The sequence below is a fragment of the Scyliorhinus torazame genome, chromosome 13, assembly GCF_047496885.1.
Source record: "Scyliorhinus torazame isolate Kashiwa2021f chromosome 13, sScyTor2.1, whole genome shotgun sequence".
NCBI lineage: Eukaryota > Metazoa > Chordata > Chondrichthyes > Carcharhiniformes > Scyliorhinidae > Scyliorhinus > Scyliorhinus torazame.
The window spans coordinates 130870474-130890526 of NC_092719.1; the positions used below are offsets into that span (position 1 = coordinate 130870474).

General features: G+C 47.0%; 1 protein-coding gene across 3 annotated transcripts in view; it reads left to right on the top strand.

Moving 5' to 3' along the window:
* Window positions 1–20053, top strand: part of zmynd10 (zinc finger, MYND-type containing 10) — a 113021-nt gene that overhangs the window by 27433 nt on the left and 65535 nt on the right. For 2 of the 3 annotated variants that reach the window (XM_072472151.1, XM_072472152.1), the window contains exons 3-5: window positions 2377–2493; window positions 13461–13514; window positions 16483–16617. In XM_072472151.1, the coding sequence (XP_072328252.1) occupies window positions 2377–2493; window positions 13461–13514; window positions 16483–16617 (306 nt within the window). The remainder of the gene's footprint in view (window positions 1–2376; window positions 2494–13460; window positions 13515–16482; window positions 16618–20053) is intronic. The other variant, XM_072472153.1, reaches the window with a different exon arrangement.

Consider the following 20053-nt stretch of genomic DNA (forward strand, 5'->3'; position numbering starts at 1 on the left):
CATGCCCCTTCCTCTGTCGTTAGTACCAATATGTACAATGACCTCTGCCTGTTTGCCTTCCTCCTTCAGCATGCCCGCTACCCGTTCGGAGACATCCTGGACCCTGGCACCAGGGAGGCAACATACCATCCTGGAGTCTCTTTCACGTCCACAGAAGCGCCTATCTGTGCCCCTGACTAGAGTCCCCTATGACTATTGCTCTTCTGCACTTTGACCCTTCCTGCTGAACATCCGAGCCAGCCGTGGTGCCACTGCTCTGGCTGCTGCTGTTTTCACCTGATAGGCTATCCCTCCCGACAGTATCCAAAGGGGTATACCTGTTCGAGAGGGGGAACAACCACAGGGGATTCCTGCACTGCCAGCCTGCCCCTTCTGGTGGTCACCTGTTTCTCTGCCTGCACCTTGGGTGTGACCACATTTATATAACTGCTATCTATGACGCTTTCCGCCACCTGCATGCTTCTAAGTGCAAAGCTTCCTGAGTGCGCTTTCTGTCTGTCTTTTATACAGACCTCAGCTAACCAGGGTGACTCACACTACTTAAGCTTCAAAGAGAAGAAGAATACAATGTGCACCTTTGTGCCACTAAACAGGCCTCAGGTGACTGACAGATAACTGCCTCTCAGCAATTAGGGTGGGGGCAGCTGCAGCCAATCAGACACTAAGCTACACACTGCACGTTTAACTGAAAAACAGCAGAATTAGACTTACCACTTTCCTTTCCTGATTACCTCACTGCACCAAATTACCACGTTCTAAATTCCCACTCTGGATGTGTCTCACTCTGGCTTAGTCTCCTTCACTTGCGCAAAGCTGTTGTTGTTGATATGGGGATTGACATTGCATTCGTTACTGATTATTGTTTATTGTTGGTGGGTGTAAAAGCACTCCAGCTTTTTTAAAAAGCACTCCAGCCCTTGCAGCACCCAATGGGCACGGAAGGCCTTGAGGGTGCCAGTGGACACCACATGTTCCCTCTCCAGGGACACCTGGCTGTGAATGTAGCCATGGTAAAGGGGCAGACAGTCGGGACAGACGATCCCCTCAATCATCTGCTGCCTGGATCTATAGATCGCAAATTCGGTAAAGTGCGAGAGCAGGTTCGCAAGGAGGTCCTCCTCCTTCACTGCCCCTCTCTGCACCAGGTGCCTGTAGATCAGGAGTGTGAGGCTAAAGTGCAAACAAAACTGCAACAAAAGGTTTTCTAAGTAACTGAGAAGGAGGTGCAGTCTAAAACAATTTATATAAGCATGGTCCATGAACTCCACAAGGCTACAAAAAGGGTAGACACCTTGTGAGTCTGAACCAGTGCATCCTCTGGTTCTACGGAACTCCTGCAGACATACCTTCTGCCCCAGATCCCTGATGTTAAAAGGAGGACTCCTCCGTGGTGGGATCTCCACCGCCGAATGGCAACAAGGCTTGTCCAGGCGACGGGCGAGAGCAAGGAAGTTAAGGGCAGCAGCCCATGCAGAAAACCCCTCCGTGCAGTGTGAAAAGGCACGGAGAGCTTTTCCTAGAGGGGGCTACAGACCTACCAGGAGTTTGAACAATAGGTCCAATTGATCCTGGCAGAGGACACAGCAGAACGTGCAAGAGCCTCTGCAATAGTGCTCAGACGCCTGTGACCGTCTACCTGAAGAGTTGAAGTCTCTTGCAGCACTGATTCTCAGTCATCTCCCAAGGAACTCTATCGGCAATAGATCTTGTGGTGTGAGTATGCCCACCCCCGGCCCTGCCTTTCCATGATGCTTATTGCTGATGCTCGGATCAGTGCCTTGAAATTAGTATACCATTATATTTTGGGGGTTCTCACACCTCCATTCCTGCCTTTATGGCTGCTCTGAAAATTCAGCCCATGGTTTCTCACCATATAAATGCAGCACAGATGGTCTTGGCAATGTTAGAAACAAGGAACTGTTTCATAGAGAAATACTAATGCAGCATCTATGTGGAAAGAGATCAGCCCATTTGCAACGGGCATGTTCTGTTTTTGATGTGTGTCAAATATCAGGACAAAGGTCCATCATTCTGACACTTGTTCCTCCCTCCCTCCAAAGGAATGCTAGTCTACAGGGTCCTGGATCCCTCTAACCCTTGCTGTCAACATCGCTGTGTGTACTTCAGGTGCTAAATACCTAAATATCACCAGCTGCAAATTGATTTGTAAGTTCAGTGTTTTTTGATAGTCTTGAAAACAGCAGGGGTTTTAACTGACCAGTATTGTGTTTTCTGATCCCAAATTACGATTCCAGATTGCCGACCTGTTGGAATTTGAATTATGGTGCACAGCCTTCTTGCTGTCTAATCCTTGCACTGAGTTGAGTGCTCCTATGGGATTTTATAGCTGTCATTTCTATCTTGATTTCATTACAGGTCCCCACACTGATTCATGAACTCATCGCTGTGGAAGTCTGGAAGCAGAAGGTGTTTCCTGTGTTGTGTCAGCTCCAGGATTTCACCCCGAAGAGCACATTCCCCATATATATTGTGGTGAGTGAAACTGTCCACTGGATTTCTTCACAGTCACAGTCAATGAATTGAATCTTGCCCATATTAATTTAGAGCTAACTTTTCAAAGCTGCTGTAAGAAGATTTGGCAGTGTACCAAACACCAGGATGTATGACCCATTCAGATTTCAGAGTAAGAAAATTAAAGTTTCGATATGGGAGAAGGAAGGAGTTCCTTCTTGGATCATATAACTCCTGCACTGCATATAAAATAGCCTTCTGTTATAATATCTAATTATAATAATTATACTAGCGAAAGGGCCCTGAACATCCTCGGCATAAAGTCTGTTATTATGGGTTGGGGCGGCAGCGGGGAGGTGTAAACCAATGCCTTAGTGACTCAATGGCAATCACATTTGATGAACAGAAGGGAAGGGATGCAAGGCCTTCCTGCACATGTGTCACACGGAGTCATTAATTGACTGTTTGGATACTTCTAATTGAAATTCTCCCTCTCTCCTTCCTTGTCCGAGGGGCACTCATCATGACTTATACAATGGTATCACTTTAGGCCGAGGCTAGAGGATAGGCCACAAGAACTCCCTCAGCCATTACAGGGATTGAACCCACGTTGCTGGCATTACTCTGCACCACACTCAAGCCAACTGAACTATCTGACCTAAAATGAAAACAGAAAATGCTGGAAATTCTCAGCAGGTCTGGCAGCATCTGTGGTGAGAGAAATAGAGTTAACGTTTCAAGTCCGTATGACTTCTTCAGAGCTATCGGACCCCTTCATTGATGTTCCGATATAAAAATATAGTTTCTGCACCCCCCTAAGATACTCAGTAGGAGACAATCTGTAGTAATCTTTGTAGGATAGCAAGCAATTTGTAATGGTATCTTCCTTTGTCTTTTGTAGAAGTAGTAGTCTCTATTAGTTCACTACGTTCACTTTATTTTGTTGGAATCTTTACATAGCCAACACATAAATGTGCTTTTACAGTTGCATCCAATTAGTACAGGGAGTAAAATATATAATTGGTAGGCTGCAGGCAAAGAAAAGTCACACTTATCTTTCTACGTGTCCAAGATCAAATATAGGTGAGAGCATTGGATAGTATAAACTGAGGAAGAGAGAAAATATTATGAGGTTTAAGATCTTTGAAATATCTGCCATGCCCAGATAAAATGTATCCCGGGCTGCTAAGAGAAGCAAGGGAGGAAATACTAACGACAGAGATGTGCCAGACTGGTAGACTGCTAATAATGTACTGTTTAAAAGGTAAAGAAGGGATAGACCGAGCAATTACAGACCAGTCAGCTAATCTTGTGTGGTGGGCATGTTATTGCAAAAAGTTTTGAGGGTCAGTATAACTCACTTAGAAATGCACAGTTATTTTAGCACATTCAGTATGGATTTGTTAAGATAAGGTCACGTCTGAACAAGCTGATTGATTTTTGACTGAGGATGTAACAAGGAGGATCAATGAAGGCAGCTTGTTTGATGTAGTCTACATGGATTTGAGCAAGGCTTTTGACAAGGTCCCACGTGGCAGACTTGTCAGAAAACTAAGAGCCCATGTGATCCAAGGGCAAGTAGAAAGTTGAAAAAATTTGCTCCTTGGCAGGAAACAAAGGGTAGTGGTCGGCAGGTGTTTCGTGACAGGAAGGTTGTTTTCAGTCGGAGTTCCGCAGGGCTCATATTGGGTCTTTTGTTTTTTGTGTTCAGTAACAATCTGTTAGACTAGTTAGGTCAAGAGTATGATTAAGAACTCTGCAGATGGTAGAAAAATTGGCCCTTTAGTTGATAATGAATAAGAAAACTGTAGACTGCAGGAAGATATCAGTGGGCTGGTCAGGAGGGCAGAAAAGAAGCAAATGGAATTAAATCTGGGGATGTGTGAGGGAAAAGAAGACAAGGGAACACAATAAATAGTAGGATGCTGAGGACTGTAGAAGAACCAAAGGGCACGACTATAGAGGGATATGGGCCAAATGTGGACAAGTGGGACTAGCTTAGTGATAGAAACTGGGCGGCATGGACAAGCTGGGCCAAAAGGCCTGTTTCCATGCTGTAAACATCTATGACTCCATGAACAGATGGACCTTAAAATCCCTGAAGGTTGCAGCACAGATAGATAGGATGATTAAAATGGCATCTGGGATATTTCCCTTTATTAGACTGCGCAAAGAACCTAAGAGCAGGGAGGTTATGCTAGAACTATGTAAACTACTACAAAGGCTATGATGGCACTAAAGAGGGATTTACCAGGATTTTGCCAAAATTGGAGAATTGTATCTATGAGGAAAGGTTGGATAGGCTCAGGTTGTTTTCTTTGGAACGCAAGAGACTGAGGAAAGTCTTAATTGAAATGTAAAAGTTATGAGAGGCCTAAATAGATTAGATAGTAAGGAGCCATGATTTGCTTTAGCAGGCAGATCACATAGCTTTGGAATAATTGGCAAAGTATTAGAGGGAAGTTGAGGAGAAATTTCTTTCAACCAGAGGGCGATGGGGGTCTGAAACTCACACTTGAAAGGGTGGTTGAGGCAAAATCCTCATTGCATATAAAAAGAGTATGTGGGTATACACTTGAAGTGCTGCAATCTACAGGACAACAGACCAACAACTGGAAAGTAGGATTAGGTTGAATAGCTCTTCCTGGCAGGCACAGACATGTTGAACAGAATGACTTCCATCTGTGCCACAAATTTTCCATATTTCTATAACAAAACAAGTATAACATGTCTCTGCTGTTTACAACATTGCATACAATGCTCCTACCTGGTGCCTGTGTGGTTTGATATTATGCATGGTCGATAATGGCACCAAAGGGCCTGAATAAAACTAAAGCCATTATGGATCAGGGAAAGCACTCTAATGGGTGGAGTTATACCTGGCAAAAGGAAGATAATTGTGATTATTGGGAGCCTCATTTTAGCTTTAGATTTGACTATATTCTTCAATGACATTTCCTCCATCATAAATGATAATTGCACAATGTTCAGTCCTAATTCAATAGATAAGCAGCAATTCATGTCTACATACAACAAACCTCGACTGCATTCAGCCTGAGCTGATAAAGTGGCAAGATCAGTTTTAACAAGAGAGACCATTCAATAGAAACACAAGAACAGCAATAGGCATTTCAACTCCTTGAACGCGTTCCACCATTCAATTACATTATGACTGATCAGTATCTTTACTCCATCAACCTACCTTGGTTCTATATCCTTGTATACCCTTGTCTAGCAGAACTCTATCAACCACTGATTTAAAATTACTGATTGAGTTAACATCTACTGATTTTAGTGAGAAGGAGTTGTCTCAGTGCCTGAGAGTGTGGTGGAGACAGGTTCAATTGAAGCACAACAAAGGGAATTAGACTGTTTTCTGAAATGGAAGAATATGCAGGGTTACAGGGAGAAGACGGGGGAATGGCACGAGGTGAATTGCTTGTTCAGAGAGCTAGTGCAGGTACAACAGTTGCACGGCCTCCTTCTATACTATGATAATGCTGTGAGTTCCACACTCCTGTCATCCTTTGTGTGAAGAAATGTTTCCTAACTCCTCTCCTGGATGTCTTGTTTGTGATTTTTAAGGTTATGTCTTATTGTTCTATATTCTCCCACGAACAGAAAACGTTTCTCTCTATCCATCCTGTCAATTCATTTCAAAACCCTTAAACCTCTGTCTATTCGCCTTTTACACTCCAGAAAGTACAAAACTGGTTTATGTAATCTCTCCTAATTTTTTTCTTCTCATGCCAGCTTGCATTTATTTATTTTTCAAAATATTTTTTATTCTCCTTTTTCACATTTTCTCCCAAATTTACACCCAACAATAAACAATAATCAGTAACAAATGTAATGTCAATCCCCATATCAATAACAACAATCCCATCCTCCCACCAAACCCCAGACATTGGCCCGCATGTTAACATAAACAAATGACAAAAAGGAATCAGTAATCACCCGTAGTCACCATTAACACATACAGTCCCCCTCCCCCCAACCCTCCCAGCCCCCAACCTCCCTAATGTTCGATGTGATCCAATTCTCGAAAGTGCATAATGAATAATGCCCATGAATTGTAGAACCCCTCCATCCTTCCCCTCAGTTTATATTTGACCTTTTCAAGCGTTCAGAATTCCAGCATGTCCCCCGGCCACGCCAGGGCACTGGGTGAAGAGGTTGATCTCCACCCTAACAGGATCCGCCTTCGGGCGATCAACGAGGCGAAGGCTACAACATCTGCCTCCGCACCTGTTTCCAATCCCGGCTGGTCCGACCCCAAATATGGCCTCCCAAGGGGCCAGGTCCAGTTTCACGTGCACCATTTTAGAGATTACCCTAAACGCCTCCTTCCAGTAATCCTCCAGCTTTGGACAGGACCAAAACATATGAACGTGGTTTGCGGGGCCTCGCCCGCAATGTTCACACACATCGTCTACCCCCTGAAAGAGCCAGCTCATAATTGCCCTCGTAAGGTGCGCTCTATACACCACCTTCAGCTGTATCAGCCCCAATCTCGCACACAAGGTGGAGGCATTCACCCTCTGGAGCACCTCACACCAGAACCCCTCCCCCATACCCTCTCCCAACTCTTCCTCCCACTTTGCCTTGATCCCCTCTAGTGGCGCCTTCTCCTCCTCCAAAATAGCCTTGTAAACCACCAAGACTACCCCCTTCTCCAGTCCCCCTGTTGCCAGCACCTCCTCCAGCAATGTGAAAGCCGGCTCTACTGGAAAACTCTGTATCTCCTTTCTGGCAAAGTCTTAAAACTTAATGTATCTAAATATTTCCCCCTGCTCCAGCCCATACTCCCAACTCCTTCAATCCTGCTAAACGACCCCCAAGAAATAAATCTTTTAGTGTTCAAATTCCTTTCTCCTCCCATCTCCGAAAATGTCCATCCCACTTCCCTGGCTCAAATCTATGGTTCCCCCGAATCGGCATTTCCCTTGACCCTGCCCCCAACCCGAAGTGCTGTTGAAACTGCCTCCAAATTCTCAACGAAGCTATTACTATCGGACTCCTTGTGTATCTCCCCGGGGCCGTCAGGAGAGGCGCTGTCACTAGCGCCTTCAATCCTAACCCCCTACACAAACTCTCCTCCATTCTGACCCATTGGGAGTCAGCCCCTCTGACCCAGCTCCGTATCTTCTCCACATTCGCCACCCAGTAATAATACATCAGGTTTGGAAGACCCAAATTCCCTGCATGCCTTCCTTTCTGTAATAACACCTTTTAAATTCTGGCCACCTTCCCACCCAATATGAACGAGGTAATCATCCCTTCAATCTCTCTAAAAAATGCCTTTGGCAGAAAAATCGGCAGGCATTGAAAAATAAACAGGAATCGCGGCAGCACATTCATTTTAACCGCCTATAGCCGACCCGCCAATGACAGAGGGAGACCATCCCACCTTGCCAGATCAGCTTTCACTCTCCCCACCAAACTAGAAATGTTATGCCTACGCAGCCCCCCCAATCTCAGCAACCTGCACACCCAGGTATCTAAAGTGAGTCCCTGCCTAACGGAATGGCAGCCCCCCCCCCAGCCGACACATCACAAAATATTCACTTTTGTCTAGATTTAATTTGTACCCTGAGAAAGACCCAAACACCCGAAGCAGCTCCAGTATTCCCCCTATTAACACACTTCGTTCCAACACGTATAATAACAAGTCATCGGCATATAAGGTTTCCCTATGCACTATCCCCCCGCACTATCCCTTTCCAGACCCCCGAACTTCTTAATGCGATGGCCAATGGCTCAATCGCGAGTGCAAACAGCAGGGGGGACATAGGACATCCCTGCCTAGTCCCACGGTGGAGAGGAAAGTATTCTGAGCTGATGTTATTTGTGCGGGCGCTGGCCCTCGGCTCCTTATATAATAGCTTTACCCAGTCCACAAATCTGGGTCCAATTCCAAACCGCTCTAGAACTGCCATCAAGTACTCCCATTCTACCTGGTCAAACGCTTTCTCGGCGTCCAATGCCACAACTACCTCTGTTTCCTTCCCCTCCGTCGGTACCATAACCATGTTCAATATCCTCCTTATGTTCGAAATGAGCTGCCTCCCTCTCACAAACCCCATCTGATCTTCACCTATCACCTTCGGGAGGCATTCCTCTAGCCTACCTGCCAGTACCTTCGCCAATATCTTTGCGTCCACGTTTAAAAGTGATATGGGCCTATACGACCCACACTCCGTTGGATCCTTATCTTTCTGAAGTAACAGGGAAATAGATGCCTGCCCCAAGGTTTGTGGTAACACCCCCTTCCCTATCGCCTCCTCAAACATCCCCACCATCAGCGGTACCAGCTTATTTTTGAATTTTTAATAATATTCCACCGGAAACCCATCCGGCCCTGCCACCTTCCCAGACTGCATTCTCCCAATCGCATCTTTTATCTCCTGCTCCATTATCGCCCCCTCTAATGTAGCCCTGTCCCCCTCCCCTAACCTCGGGTACTCCAGCCCATCTAGAAATTCCTGCATCACCCAGCCTCCCCCAGGTGGCTCTGACCTGTATAATCTCTCAAAGAATTCCTTAAAGACCTTGTTAATCTGATCTGGAGCTACCACCAACTACCCTGCCCAGTTCTGCACCTGGACAATTTTCCTTGCTGCAGCCTCTCTACGGAGCTGACCCGCCAACATACTGCCCCCCTTGCTCGCCTCAATTGGTGTATCGCTTTCCTGGTACATAGTCGGTGAAAGCTCGCCTGGAGTTCCTTCCTCTTTTCCAACTGCGCTGGGTCCCTATCTTCTGCATACCTCCTGTCTACCTCCAGCATCTCATCTATTACCCTCTGGCATTCCAACCTCTCCTCTTTGTCTAGCCTCCCCTTGAACGAGATTACCTCACCCCTCACCACCGCCTTTAAAGCCTTTGAGACCTCGCCCGTGCAGTTAAAACGTACGTATTCCGCAATTACTTTTTCAATTTTGTCACAGAACCCTCAGTCCCCCAACAGTCTAGCATCTAACTTCCACCCTGGTCTCTGTACCATCCCCTTCTCCAGTGCCATATCCACCCAATGCAAAGCATGATCTGATATTTGCAATTGCCGAGTACTCTGACCCTTTTACCCCAGCCAGCAGCGCCTTCCCCACCATGAAAACGTCAATCCGCAAGTACACCTTATGGACCGCTGAGAAAAACGAGTACTCCCGCTCCCTCGGGTGCAGAAACCTCCAAGGGTCCACTCCTCCCATTTCCACCATTAGCCCAGCCAGCACCTTCGCCCCCCCTGACGGGGCCAGCAAGCGCAGCCATGACCTGTCCAATTTTGGCTCCTGTACCAAGTTCCAGTCCCCCCCACCCCCACTGTCAGTTCGTGTGTGTCCAAGTCAGGGATGGCCCCATCCCACATCGTTCCAATTGGGACCATATACACTTACCAGCGCCACTAGCCTTCCCCTCAACACCCCTGTAACAATCACATACCTACCCCCCTGATTTGCAACCACCTTCTCCATCTGGAATCATACCCTATTGCTGACGATTACTGCTACCCCTCGAGCTCTTCTGTCAAATCCAGAATGAAACCCCTGACGAACCCAGCCCTTTTTAAGTCTCACTTGGTCTTTCACCCTCAGGTGAGTCTCCTGCTGCATTGTTACATCTGCCTTTAAACTTTGAAGATGCGCAAGCACCCTTGACTGGGCCTCCCAGCCCCCTCACAGTCCACGTGACTATCCTAACTGGGGGTCTCTCACCCTCCCCTCTTCTTATCCACCATCATCATACCACCGGGCCCTGCCCCACGAGCCTGACCCGTCCCTTCCCATTATTAACATTGAACCCCCTCCCCCACTTCCCGAATCCCCCACTGCACTGCCCCTCGAGAAAATCTCCCCCAGTATCGATCCTTCCCTCTCCACCTGCTCGCCTCGCAGGCCCATCGAGTAATCTATCCTCATCATCAAACTTTTGGTGTATTCCATTGCCAAATGCTCCTGCCATCAACATTCTTGGGGTCAATATTCACCGAAAAGTAAATGAGTAAACAAATAAGTGCCATGGCTACTTGACAGCTCAGCAGCTGGGTATTTTGTGGTGAATGGGACACCTCCTGATTCCCCAAACCCTCTTTGTCACCTATAAGGGACAAGCCATGAGTGCAGAGAAATACTCTTGTTTTGTCTGGACAGCATTCAAGATTATCAGTTCCATTCGAGAAAAAACAATCTGTTTGATTGCCACCTTATCTCCCTCTGTTACTCGTGTATCATGGCTGCAGTTTGAGCCAAATACAGGATGCACAGTAGCAGATTTCAGAGGCTCCTTCGGCACCTTTCAAACACATAACCTCCACCAGTTCGGAAGACCAGGACAGCGGGTGTTTGGAAACACCATTGCCTTCAAGTCCCCATCCAAATCATTTGGACATATATCATCATCACTGTAAAAATCCTGAAATTCCTACCCAGCGTTGTCGGAGCATGTCCACCACACATATTGAGCCACTTCAAAATAAAGCTCACACCATCTTCTCAAGGATAACAAAGGATGAACATCAAAGTTTAGCTTTCCTAGGGGCACCCATATCCCAAGAATGAATGAAAGAAAATGTTTCGAAGTTGTATGTCATTAAGATGCAACATATCTACTCTATATAACACTGGGTACAAGATCTGTACACTGCATATAGTACTGCATGAAATACTCCTCCAATGTGTATGGTATTGGGTTTAACACTTCTCCTTTTAAAGAGCAGGACTACATTTGTGCTACAGACACCAAAACTAGCGACTCCTTAGAGTAATTGTCACATGTCTACTATTTATCTCCTGTACATTATCTGGCTTGCACAGAATATTGTTTAATTTAGGAATATATTTCTACCATGGTAGTATTACAGTATGACAAGCCCCATTCACTATGATAATGTTTTGAAGCTGGCATACGACACAGTTGAATCAATGATATCGCCATCATACTGGGAAACCTCACACTTCTGAGTATCACATATTGGGCAGTTTGTGTTCCACGTTTATATTTCCTGTCATGCATAACCTTGTAGCGTGATGACATCATCACCAAATTTAATGAAAAAATAAAAATTGGTATGAATGATGTGTAATTCAGCTCTTCATACCAACTATGAACCTGAGAGAGCTTGTTTTATGTTTGCTGTCCACTATGAGATGCATCCTAAATCTGCTTTCACTCTGGTATCACCCCTTGACGGTAAATAAGGTTTCAATCATCACAAGATGGCGACTGACAGCTTTGCAGCTGTAATGAGCTGACACACAGCACGAACAACTCCTCAAATCTCATTTATAAATGTTTGAGATATCAATTTTATTAATTCTTCATCCTAATTCCCAAACCGACACTGCAAAGAGGGAAAGTCAGAGGGGGCCTGGCTCTACCGAACCTACAATACTACCACCTGGGCAGCAACGGCAGAAAAAGTGAGGGGGTGGGTACAAGAACCCGACACAGATTGGGTACAAATGGAGGAGGCATCCTGTAAAGGAACAACCCGCTGTGCCCTGGCCACAGCAGCACTCCCATCCTTGTCAACAAGGTACACAACGAGCCCAGTGGTAGTGGCCACGCTGAGAACGTGGACCCAGTTGAGACAGCACTTCGTGATAACCAAAATGTCCCTTATGGCCCCCATCTGCAGCAATCACAGATTCCCCCAGCCATGCTAGATATCACCTTCAAAAGATGGAGGCAGGACGGTCGGGGACTTCTACGTAGGGCGCAGACTGGCATCACTGGACAAACTGACGAGGAAGTGGAAACTAGCAAGAGGACAAGAATTAAGACACCTCCAAATAAAGCACTTCCTCCGCAAAGAGACAGTAGGATACCCCGGGGCCCCAGAAAGCACACTACTAGAGGACCTGATAGGCACAAGCAGTGGGAAGGGGGGGCTAAGTGGGAAAATATACGGACAGCTGCTGGACAGAGCCCGAACACCACTGGACGGGGCTAGACAAAAATGGGAGGATGAACTGGGGACAGAGGTAGGATGGGGACTCTGGAGCGAAGCACTGAACAGGGTGAGCTCCACCTCCTCCTGCGCAAGGCTATGCCGAATGCAACTCAAAGTGATGCACAGAGCGCACTGGACCAGAACCTGAATGAGCAGGTTCTTCCCGGAGGTGGAGGATAAATGTGAACGGTGCCAGAGGGGCCCGGCCAACCACACCCACATGTTTTTGGCTTGCCCCAAGTCTGCTGGGTTCTGGATAGCCTTCTCCGAGGCAATGTCCAAGGTTGTGGGGGTGAGGGTGAAGCCATGCCCAATAGTGGCAATCTTCGGGGTATCGGAGCAGCCAGAGCTACACATGGGGAAGGGGGCCAACGCCCTTGCTTTCGCTTCCCTAACCGCACGCCGGAGATTCCTGCTCGGCTGGCGATCGGCAGCACCACCCAAAGCTGCAGACTGGCTCGCTGACCTCTCGAGATTTCTCCACCTGGAGAAGATTAAGTACGCCATCCGAGGGTCAGAGGAAGTCTTCCTGGATACTTGGGGGCAGTTCGTCGGCCTGTTCCAAAACCTGTTCGAGGCCAGCAACGCGGAGTAAGCCAGGGAAAAAAAAGATGAAGAACCAAAGGACTGCGCAACCCGGGGGGGGGGAGGGGGAGAGAAAAATGGGGAAACCACAAGAGAAGAGGAAGGGTGCTGAAACCAATGGGGTGGGGGGAGGAGGAAGGGGGGTTATCATAGACAGATCCAGAGGGCAGCAAAATGTACGTACAGTTAGTCAAATGATGGACAAAACAAACCTCTCTGTAAAATAAAGCAAATTAACGCGGGCTAGAAAAATGTAATGTATATAAGTAACAACTGTTTATAAATATGAGAAAAGCTAATAAAAAGATTTTCAAAAAAAAAAATTAATTCTTCATCCAGAAAAGGGTTTGCAGGACATGTGGTATTCCTTACTGACAGAAAGTTCTTGTTGGCACTGTATTCCTGATATTGAGTGAACTTAGTTTGTGACTGTGCCCTTTCTCTTGTATAGATTCATCACGAAGCAACCATTATTAACCTTCTAGAAACTATCTTTTACCACCAGGTAGGTGTGTTACACATTTCAGCTAGGTGCTCTAAACTAATGAAAAGAATCACGGATGTTCAATAATTGGCATATATTTCACAAAAAGTACTCCTATCTTCTCCCATACTGTAAACACAATGCAAAAAATACTTTTTCCAAAAAATGCACATGAAACATGGGAGACATACTGCAGAATCCCCGCTGTAATGTTAGGGGTGAAATTAGCTATGCCCACTGCGTAAAAAGGGCTTGTCACAAATTGGCAGAGGATTTTTAATGAGACTAATTTTATTTTCCATTGAATTGAAAAATATTGCCAAGGTTTTTAATTTCAAACCAAGCAAAAGCAACAGTGAAACTAGGAAATGAGTCTATAAAAAGAGTTTGAAATATTGTTCTGTGACCTTCAGAAAACTGCATGTGACGAACAATTGGCTGCCATTTCACTGCAAAACTATTTCACACCCTTGGCCTGAACCAATTTCAGCACCATAATGTTTTATGGGTCTCTGAAGTCAATGCTATTAATTACAATTGACCAAAAGTACAATGCACACTTGTACAGGATTCCAATGAGACCACATCATCTCAGTCCCAAGTGCCTGCTATGGACTGGACAAACAATTCAAAATATGTCTATATAATCCCTTTAGTTTGAATTATTTCCAGATCAGTCAACCTTGCCAGGTTCCCACACAAACTTGTCTTTTTGCTCTCCACCTCGTAGCATAATGAACTCCAATTTGTTCAAATCTGTACAAAATTTGTACAGAAATGTTACTATTCATTACAACTCCTGTTCCTATGTTCCTATTCACCTTACGTTACAAATCACCCCCTTGTGAAAACGTGGCCATTTTTTGCCAATGATCCTTGAAGTTGAACCATTTTGTTATCTGTGGATGCCTGAATGAAAATGTCAATCAACCTGAACTTTTGTAGCCTAGCACGCCCCCACGTTAGGCATCCAGCTTGCGGGCAGTTTGTTATTATTAAGATGATTTTCATTAACTGAATGAAAATACATCTTGGGGGCAAATCTCCGCTACTGAAGAAATCAGGGAAATCTGAAAATCGGGAATCCCGATCGGGCGGAGAATCACTCATCGGCCAATAAAATAGGTTGGAAACCCGTCTCAAAACCCGGTCCTGCCCCGCCAGCTGCAGTGGGCTTCTTGTCCTGCGTCAATGGGAACATGCAAACAACTCATATGCATTCATCCGAATGTGATTAATGGACTGGAAGCCTGAATCGCTACCCAACAGTTATGCTCCCCCCACCCCCACCAGTGAGAACTCCACGGGCAGGCTTTGGTGCAAGTATTGACAAGCGCTGTCCTGAAGCGATGAATACCGAGGTGGGTCAAGGAACATAGAACATAGAAAATACAGCACAGAACAGGCCCTTCGGCCCACGATGTTGTGCCGAACCTTTGTCCGAGATTAATCATAGATTATCATTGAATTTATAGTGCAGAAGGAGGCCATTCGGCCCTTTGAGTCTGCACCGGCTATTGGAAAGAGCACCCTACCTAAACTCAACACCTCCACCCAACACCAAGGGCAATTTTGGACATTAAGGGCAATTTATCATTGGCCAATTCACCTAACCTGCACATCTTTGGACTGTGGGAGGAAACCGGAGCACCTGGAGGAAACCCACGCAGACACGGGGAGGACATGCAGACTCCGCACAGACAGTGACCCAAGCCGGAATCGAACCTGGGACCCTGGAGCTGTGAAGCAATTGTGCTATCCACAATGCTACCGTGCTGCCCTTAAGAACAAATAAATCTACACTATATAATTTTACCGTAATCCATGTACCTATCCAATAGCTGCTTGAAGGTAAGTCTATTGCTCATGTACCCCTCTGCCACTGCCAGGCTGCAGAGGGAGGGCCCCCAAGGGATCTAGGGGTTGGATGGTCTTGATTTGGGGTAAGGGGTTGACCTCTGGGCCCTCTCCCAGGATGGGAGTCCTGTGTCTGCACTGTCCCTTTTGCCCTGGGCAACCTGAAGATCACTCTTGGCACAGTGATCTCATGCAGCCCTCTGTTCAAAATCATCATCCTTGTCTGTGAACTGTTTAAACTTCAAAGTGGCCTTTGAACTTTGAACTGTGCAACTTCTGCCTGACAGTTGATGAGCAGATCACACAGTTCATTGAAGTTTCAACCAGGAAGCCTCAAGGACTTTCCCTTTCCTCACATCTGCTCCCTCAGTCCTATGCTTTTAATTCAACTGCCTTTTTGAAGTGCCTGAGCCTTCCTAGAAAGCCTGAACGAAGGGGCGGGCGGGTTCAGGCAGAGGGGCTGCGGGGCTTGGGAAATCGGGGGGGTCACCCTCATGCGTGGGTGGAGGGGGGGTGACCTGTTATTCCCGTGGTGGGGGGAGGATGTCCTTCCTTGATGACGGGTTAGGGGTGCTCCCTTTGTCAGCGGGAGGGAGTTAACATTTGTGTATAGGGGTGGGGGACCTGTCTCTGGACGCAGGTTTAGCTCAGTTGGTTGGATAGCTGGTTTGTGATGCACAGCAAGGCCAACAGCATATGTTCAATTCCCATACAGGCTGAGGTTATTCCTTCTCAATCTTGCCCCTCGCCTGAGGTGGGATGATCCTCAGGTTAAATCACCACCAGTCAGCTCTCTCCTTCAAAGGGGAAAGCAGCCTATGGTCATCTGTGACTATGGCGACTTTATTTACTTTACAAATGCATCAAGTATTTGACGCATGACTAATAGTACTTGCTAACTTGTCTTCATTATTAATTTCTATTCAAAATTGTTTTTATTTAAATATGAGTTTTCAAACTCACCACTATCAAGGCATCAAATCTGGGATGTTCATGATCTGTTCAATCTTAGCAACGTAACACATGTGGTATCATCTGCTGAGCCCTATTCTTGGCTTAATGCAGTAACTGACCCATCCACATCTTTCAACCGCCACTAGTGGAATATCTTCTTTTAATTTCTTGCGTGCAGGACCTGTGTGATTCTGCAGATGAGGCAGTGCTGGATCTCGTTGATTACTGCCATCGAAAGCTGACCCTGCTGGCTGCACAGAGTAGTGACTGTGAAAATCAGGAATTGGACAGATCATCGCCAGCAGCCTTAGAGGTGTGATTTAGAGCTAAAACACTGTTGATACGGCATCCCGGTGTGATTAAATCATATCAATGTATTTCAATGGCCAAATTGCGAGTGTGTTTTGTTACAATCCCTGGAGAGACTGATAACTTTAAAAAAGATATTAAACTCAAAGGGTCTCATGACAAGATGTCATATTTTAAGACATTTACTGAATTTAAGACGCTAAAATCAACATAGACTAAACATTATTTAGTGGGCAACAAATACACTAAACTACAGGAATAGTACCCCCCCTCAACTTCTTAACACAACTGCGGCCACATCTATACATTATCTCACACTCTCAGCAGAAATGTAGATCAGGATTTTCCAGCCCTGTCGCTGGGGAACCATGAAGTTGGCCTTGGTGCTGTAGCATTATATGTCCCTGCCCGTCTGTCCCAGGACCACCGATAACCCCCACCGACTGCCTCGGCCTCTGGCCGTGTAACTGAAGGCTCTTGCTAATAGGGAATTGGCAATCGTGGTTAAGTGAGCACTTCACACATGCCAAGTGTATTCCCGTGGATGGGTGGGCCATGTAGCATGTGGGAGTCATTGCCTAGCATCCCAATCAGACCGTGAAGCCTGAACAATGTACCTGAACACTGCAGGAGGCAACACCACACACACAGCAGCCAACATTCGAACATACATGATGTGACATAGCTCTGGGATACATGTCCAGGGCCGGAGGGTGGGCGAGTGTCAAGGGGAGGGGGCCAGCGCCCGGTCCGGGTGATGTGAGCGGGTGTCCAGGGAACAGGGGCTGGGGCCCTGTGAGGGATGCCCGCTGCGGCCTAGAGTACGCGGGGTGGGTGTTCCGGGTAGGGTGGTGGTGGTTGGGGTGGGGGGGGGGGGGGGGGGGGGGGGGGGGGCGCGGGGAGGGATCAATGGGTAGATGGAGTGTCCCGGGATGGGAGACACCGCTGGTTGTCGGTCTAATACCTCTTCCAATGCCTTACAGATATTGGCAGGATGTTGGACGCAGAGGTTGCCTTAGTGGTGCCGGTGCTACACAATGCGGCCAGACACTGGAGAAGGCAGCAGCAGCTTGTGCAGATGCTCGAGGCAGTGGCCCATGTGTCGCACCCGCCCCACACTCTGAGGCCACCCATCAGGCTAGGGAGGAACACAGAGGGGGAGTCCCACGACGGCCGGGGGTGCACAGGTGCCACTGGTGATTCGAACAAATGATGGACAGCGTGTGCCACAGAAGGCTCCATCTTAACAAGGAGATGGTGCGACACCTGTGCCATATCCTCGCTGACTTAGCATCACGAGGAGGAGGGACACCCGCTCCCGGTGGCCGTCAAAGCCACTGCAGCCTTGAAATTTTATGCCACGGGATTATTCCAGGGCTCGAGTGGGGACCTGTGTGGTATCTCACAGGCCACCGCCCACAGGTGCGTCCAGCAGGTCTTTGGACTGTAGGAGGAAACCAGAGCACCTGGAGGAAACACACGCAGACACAGGGAGATGTGCAAACTCCACACAGACAGCCAGCAAGGTCAGAATCGAACTCTGGTCCCGTGCTAATTACTGTGCCACCGTGGTGCGGTACAATGTGACGAACGGTGTTCAACCCAGTGAGCAGCAGTCCGACTGTTGTGTGAACAATTAATAAATTAACAAATTAATAACGAATATATATTAGCTTAAAAGAAAGGCAAAACACACGACAAGCAGGACTATAATGCGCTAGGACACTGAAATACACCGACGGCTATCACATATGAAACTATCCCTTGGTCCCCAACGATCTACATTTACCTAAAGTCTGGGACACCCCTATTCCCAAACAACATCCAATTTTCACGTAACTTTATGAGCTAAATCCAGCAGGTAATAACCACAACCAGGTCATGGGGCGGCACGGTGGCACAGTGGTTAGCACAGCTTCAGGGACCTGGGTTCAATTCTGGCCTCGGGTGACTGTGTGGAGTTTGTACTTTTTCCCGTGTGTGCGTGGGTTTCCTTCGGGTGCCCCGGTTTCCTCCCACAGCCTAAAGATGTGCAGGTTAGGTGGATTGGCCATACTAAATTACCCTTAGTGTCCAAAAAGGTTAGGTGGAGTTACTGGGTTACGGGGAAAGGGTGGAGGTGTGGGCTTAAGTAGGGTGCTCTTTCCAAGGGCCGGTGCAGGCTCAATGGGCCGAATGGCCTCCTTCTGTACTGTAAATTCTATGATTCTATAATAAGTTGGCAATATCTGGGAAATAGTCTTCAGGTTCAACAAAGGCATTCGAAAGGCTGCTTTTGGGAGACTATGGGAGCGATTTTAAGAAAGGCAGCGTGGGCTCAAAATCCAGAGAATCGAAAAACGTGATTCTCTACAGCCTCAGGAGTCCAGGATCCCCATTTTGAACCATTAGCATATCATTAGCGAGCACTCACTTCAGACCTTCCCCCTCTCACTGAATATTCAGCAGGCGCCGCTCAGGGTAGTGTCCTAGGCCCAACCATCTTCAGCTACTTTATCAATGATCACCTTCAATCATAAGGTCAGTAATGGGAAGTTTGCGGGTGGCTGCACAATGTTCAGCACCATTCGCAACTCCTCAGATAATGAAGCAGTCCGTGTCCAAATGCAGCAAGACCTGGACAATATCCAGGCTTGGGCTAAAAAAAATGGCAAGTTACATTCACGCCGTACAAGTGCCAGGAAATGACCATCTCCTGCAAGAGAGGATCTAACCATCATCCTTAGACATTCAATGGCATTGCCATCGCTGAATCCCCACAATCAACATCCTGGGAGTTACCATTGATCAGAAACACAACTGGGCTAGCCATATTAATACTGCGGCTACCAGAGCAGGAATCCTACGGCGAGTAACTCACCTCCTGACTCCCCCAAAGCCCATCCACCATCTACAAGGCACAAATCAGGAGTGTATTGGAATACTCTTACCTGGATGAGTGCAGCTCTAACAAAACTCAAGAAGCTCAATACCATCCAGGACAAAGCAGCCCGCATGATTGCTCCTCCTTCTACAAACATTCAAACCGTTCAACACCGACGAACAGTGGCAGCCGTGTATACCATCTACAAGATGCACTGCAGTAACTCACCAAGGTTCCTTAGACAGCACCTTCCAAACCCACGACCACTACCATCCAGAAGGACAAGAGCAGCGATTATCTGGGAATTCCACCACCTGGATGTTCCCTTCCAAGTCAGTCATCACCCTAACTTGTATATATATCACTGTTCCTTCACTGTGGCTGGGGCAAAATCCTGGAACTCCCTCCCAAACAGCACATTGGATGTACCTACACCTCAAGGACTGCAGCAGTTCAAGAAGGCAACCCACCACCACCTTCTGTAGGGCAATTAGATGTGGGCAATAAATGTTGGCCGAACCAGCAATACAATACCTACATCCCATAAATTAATTAAATTTCTTTTTACAACAGGTAA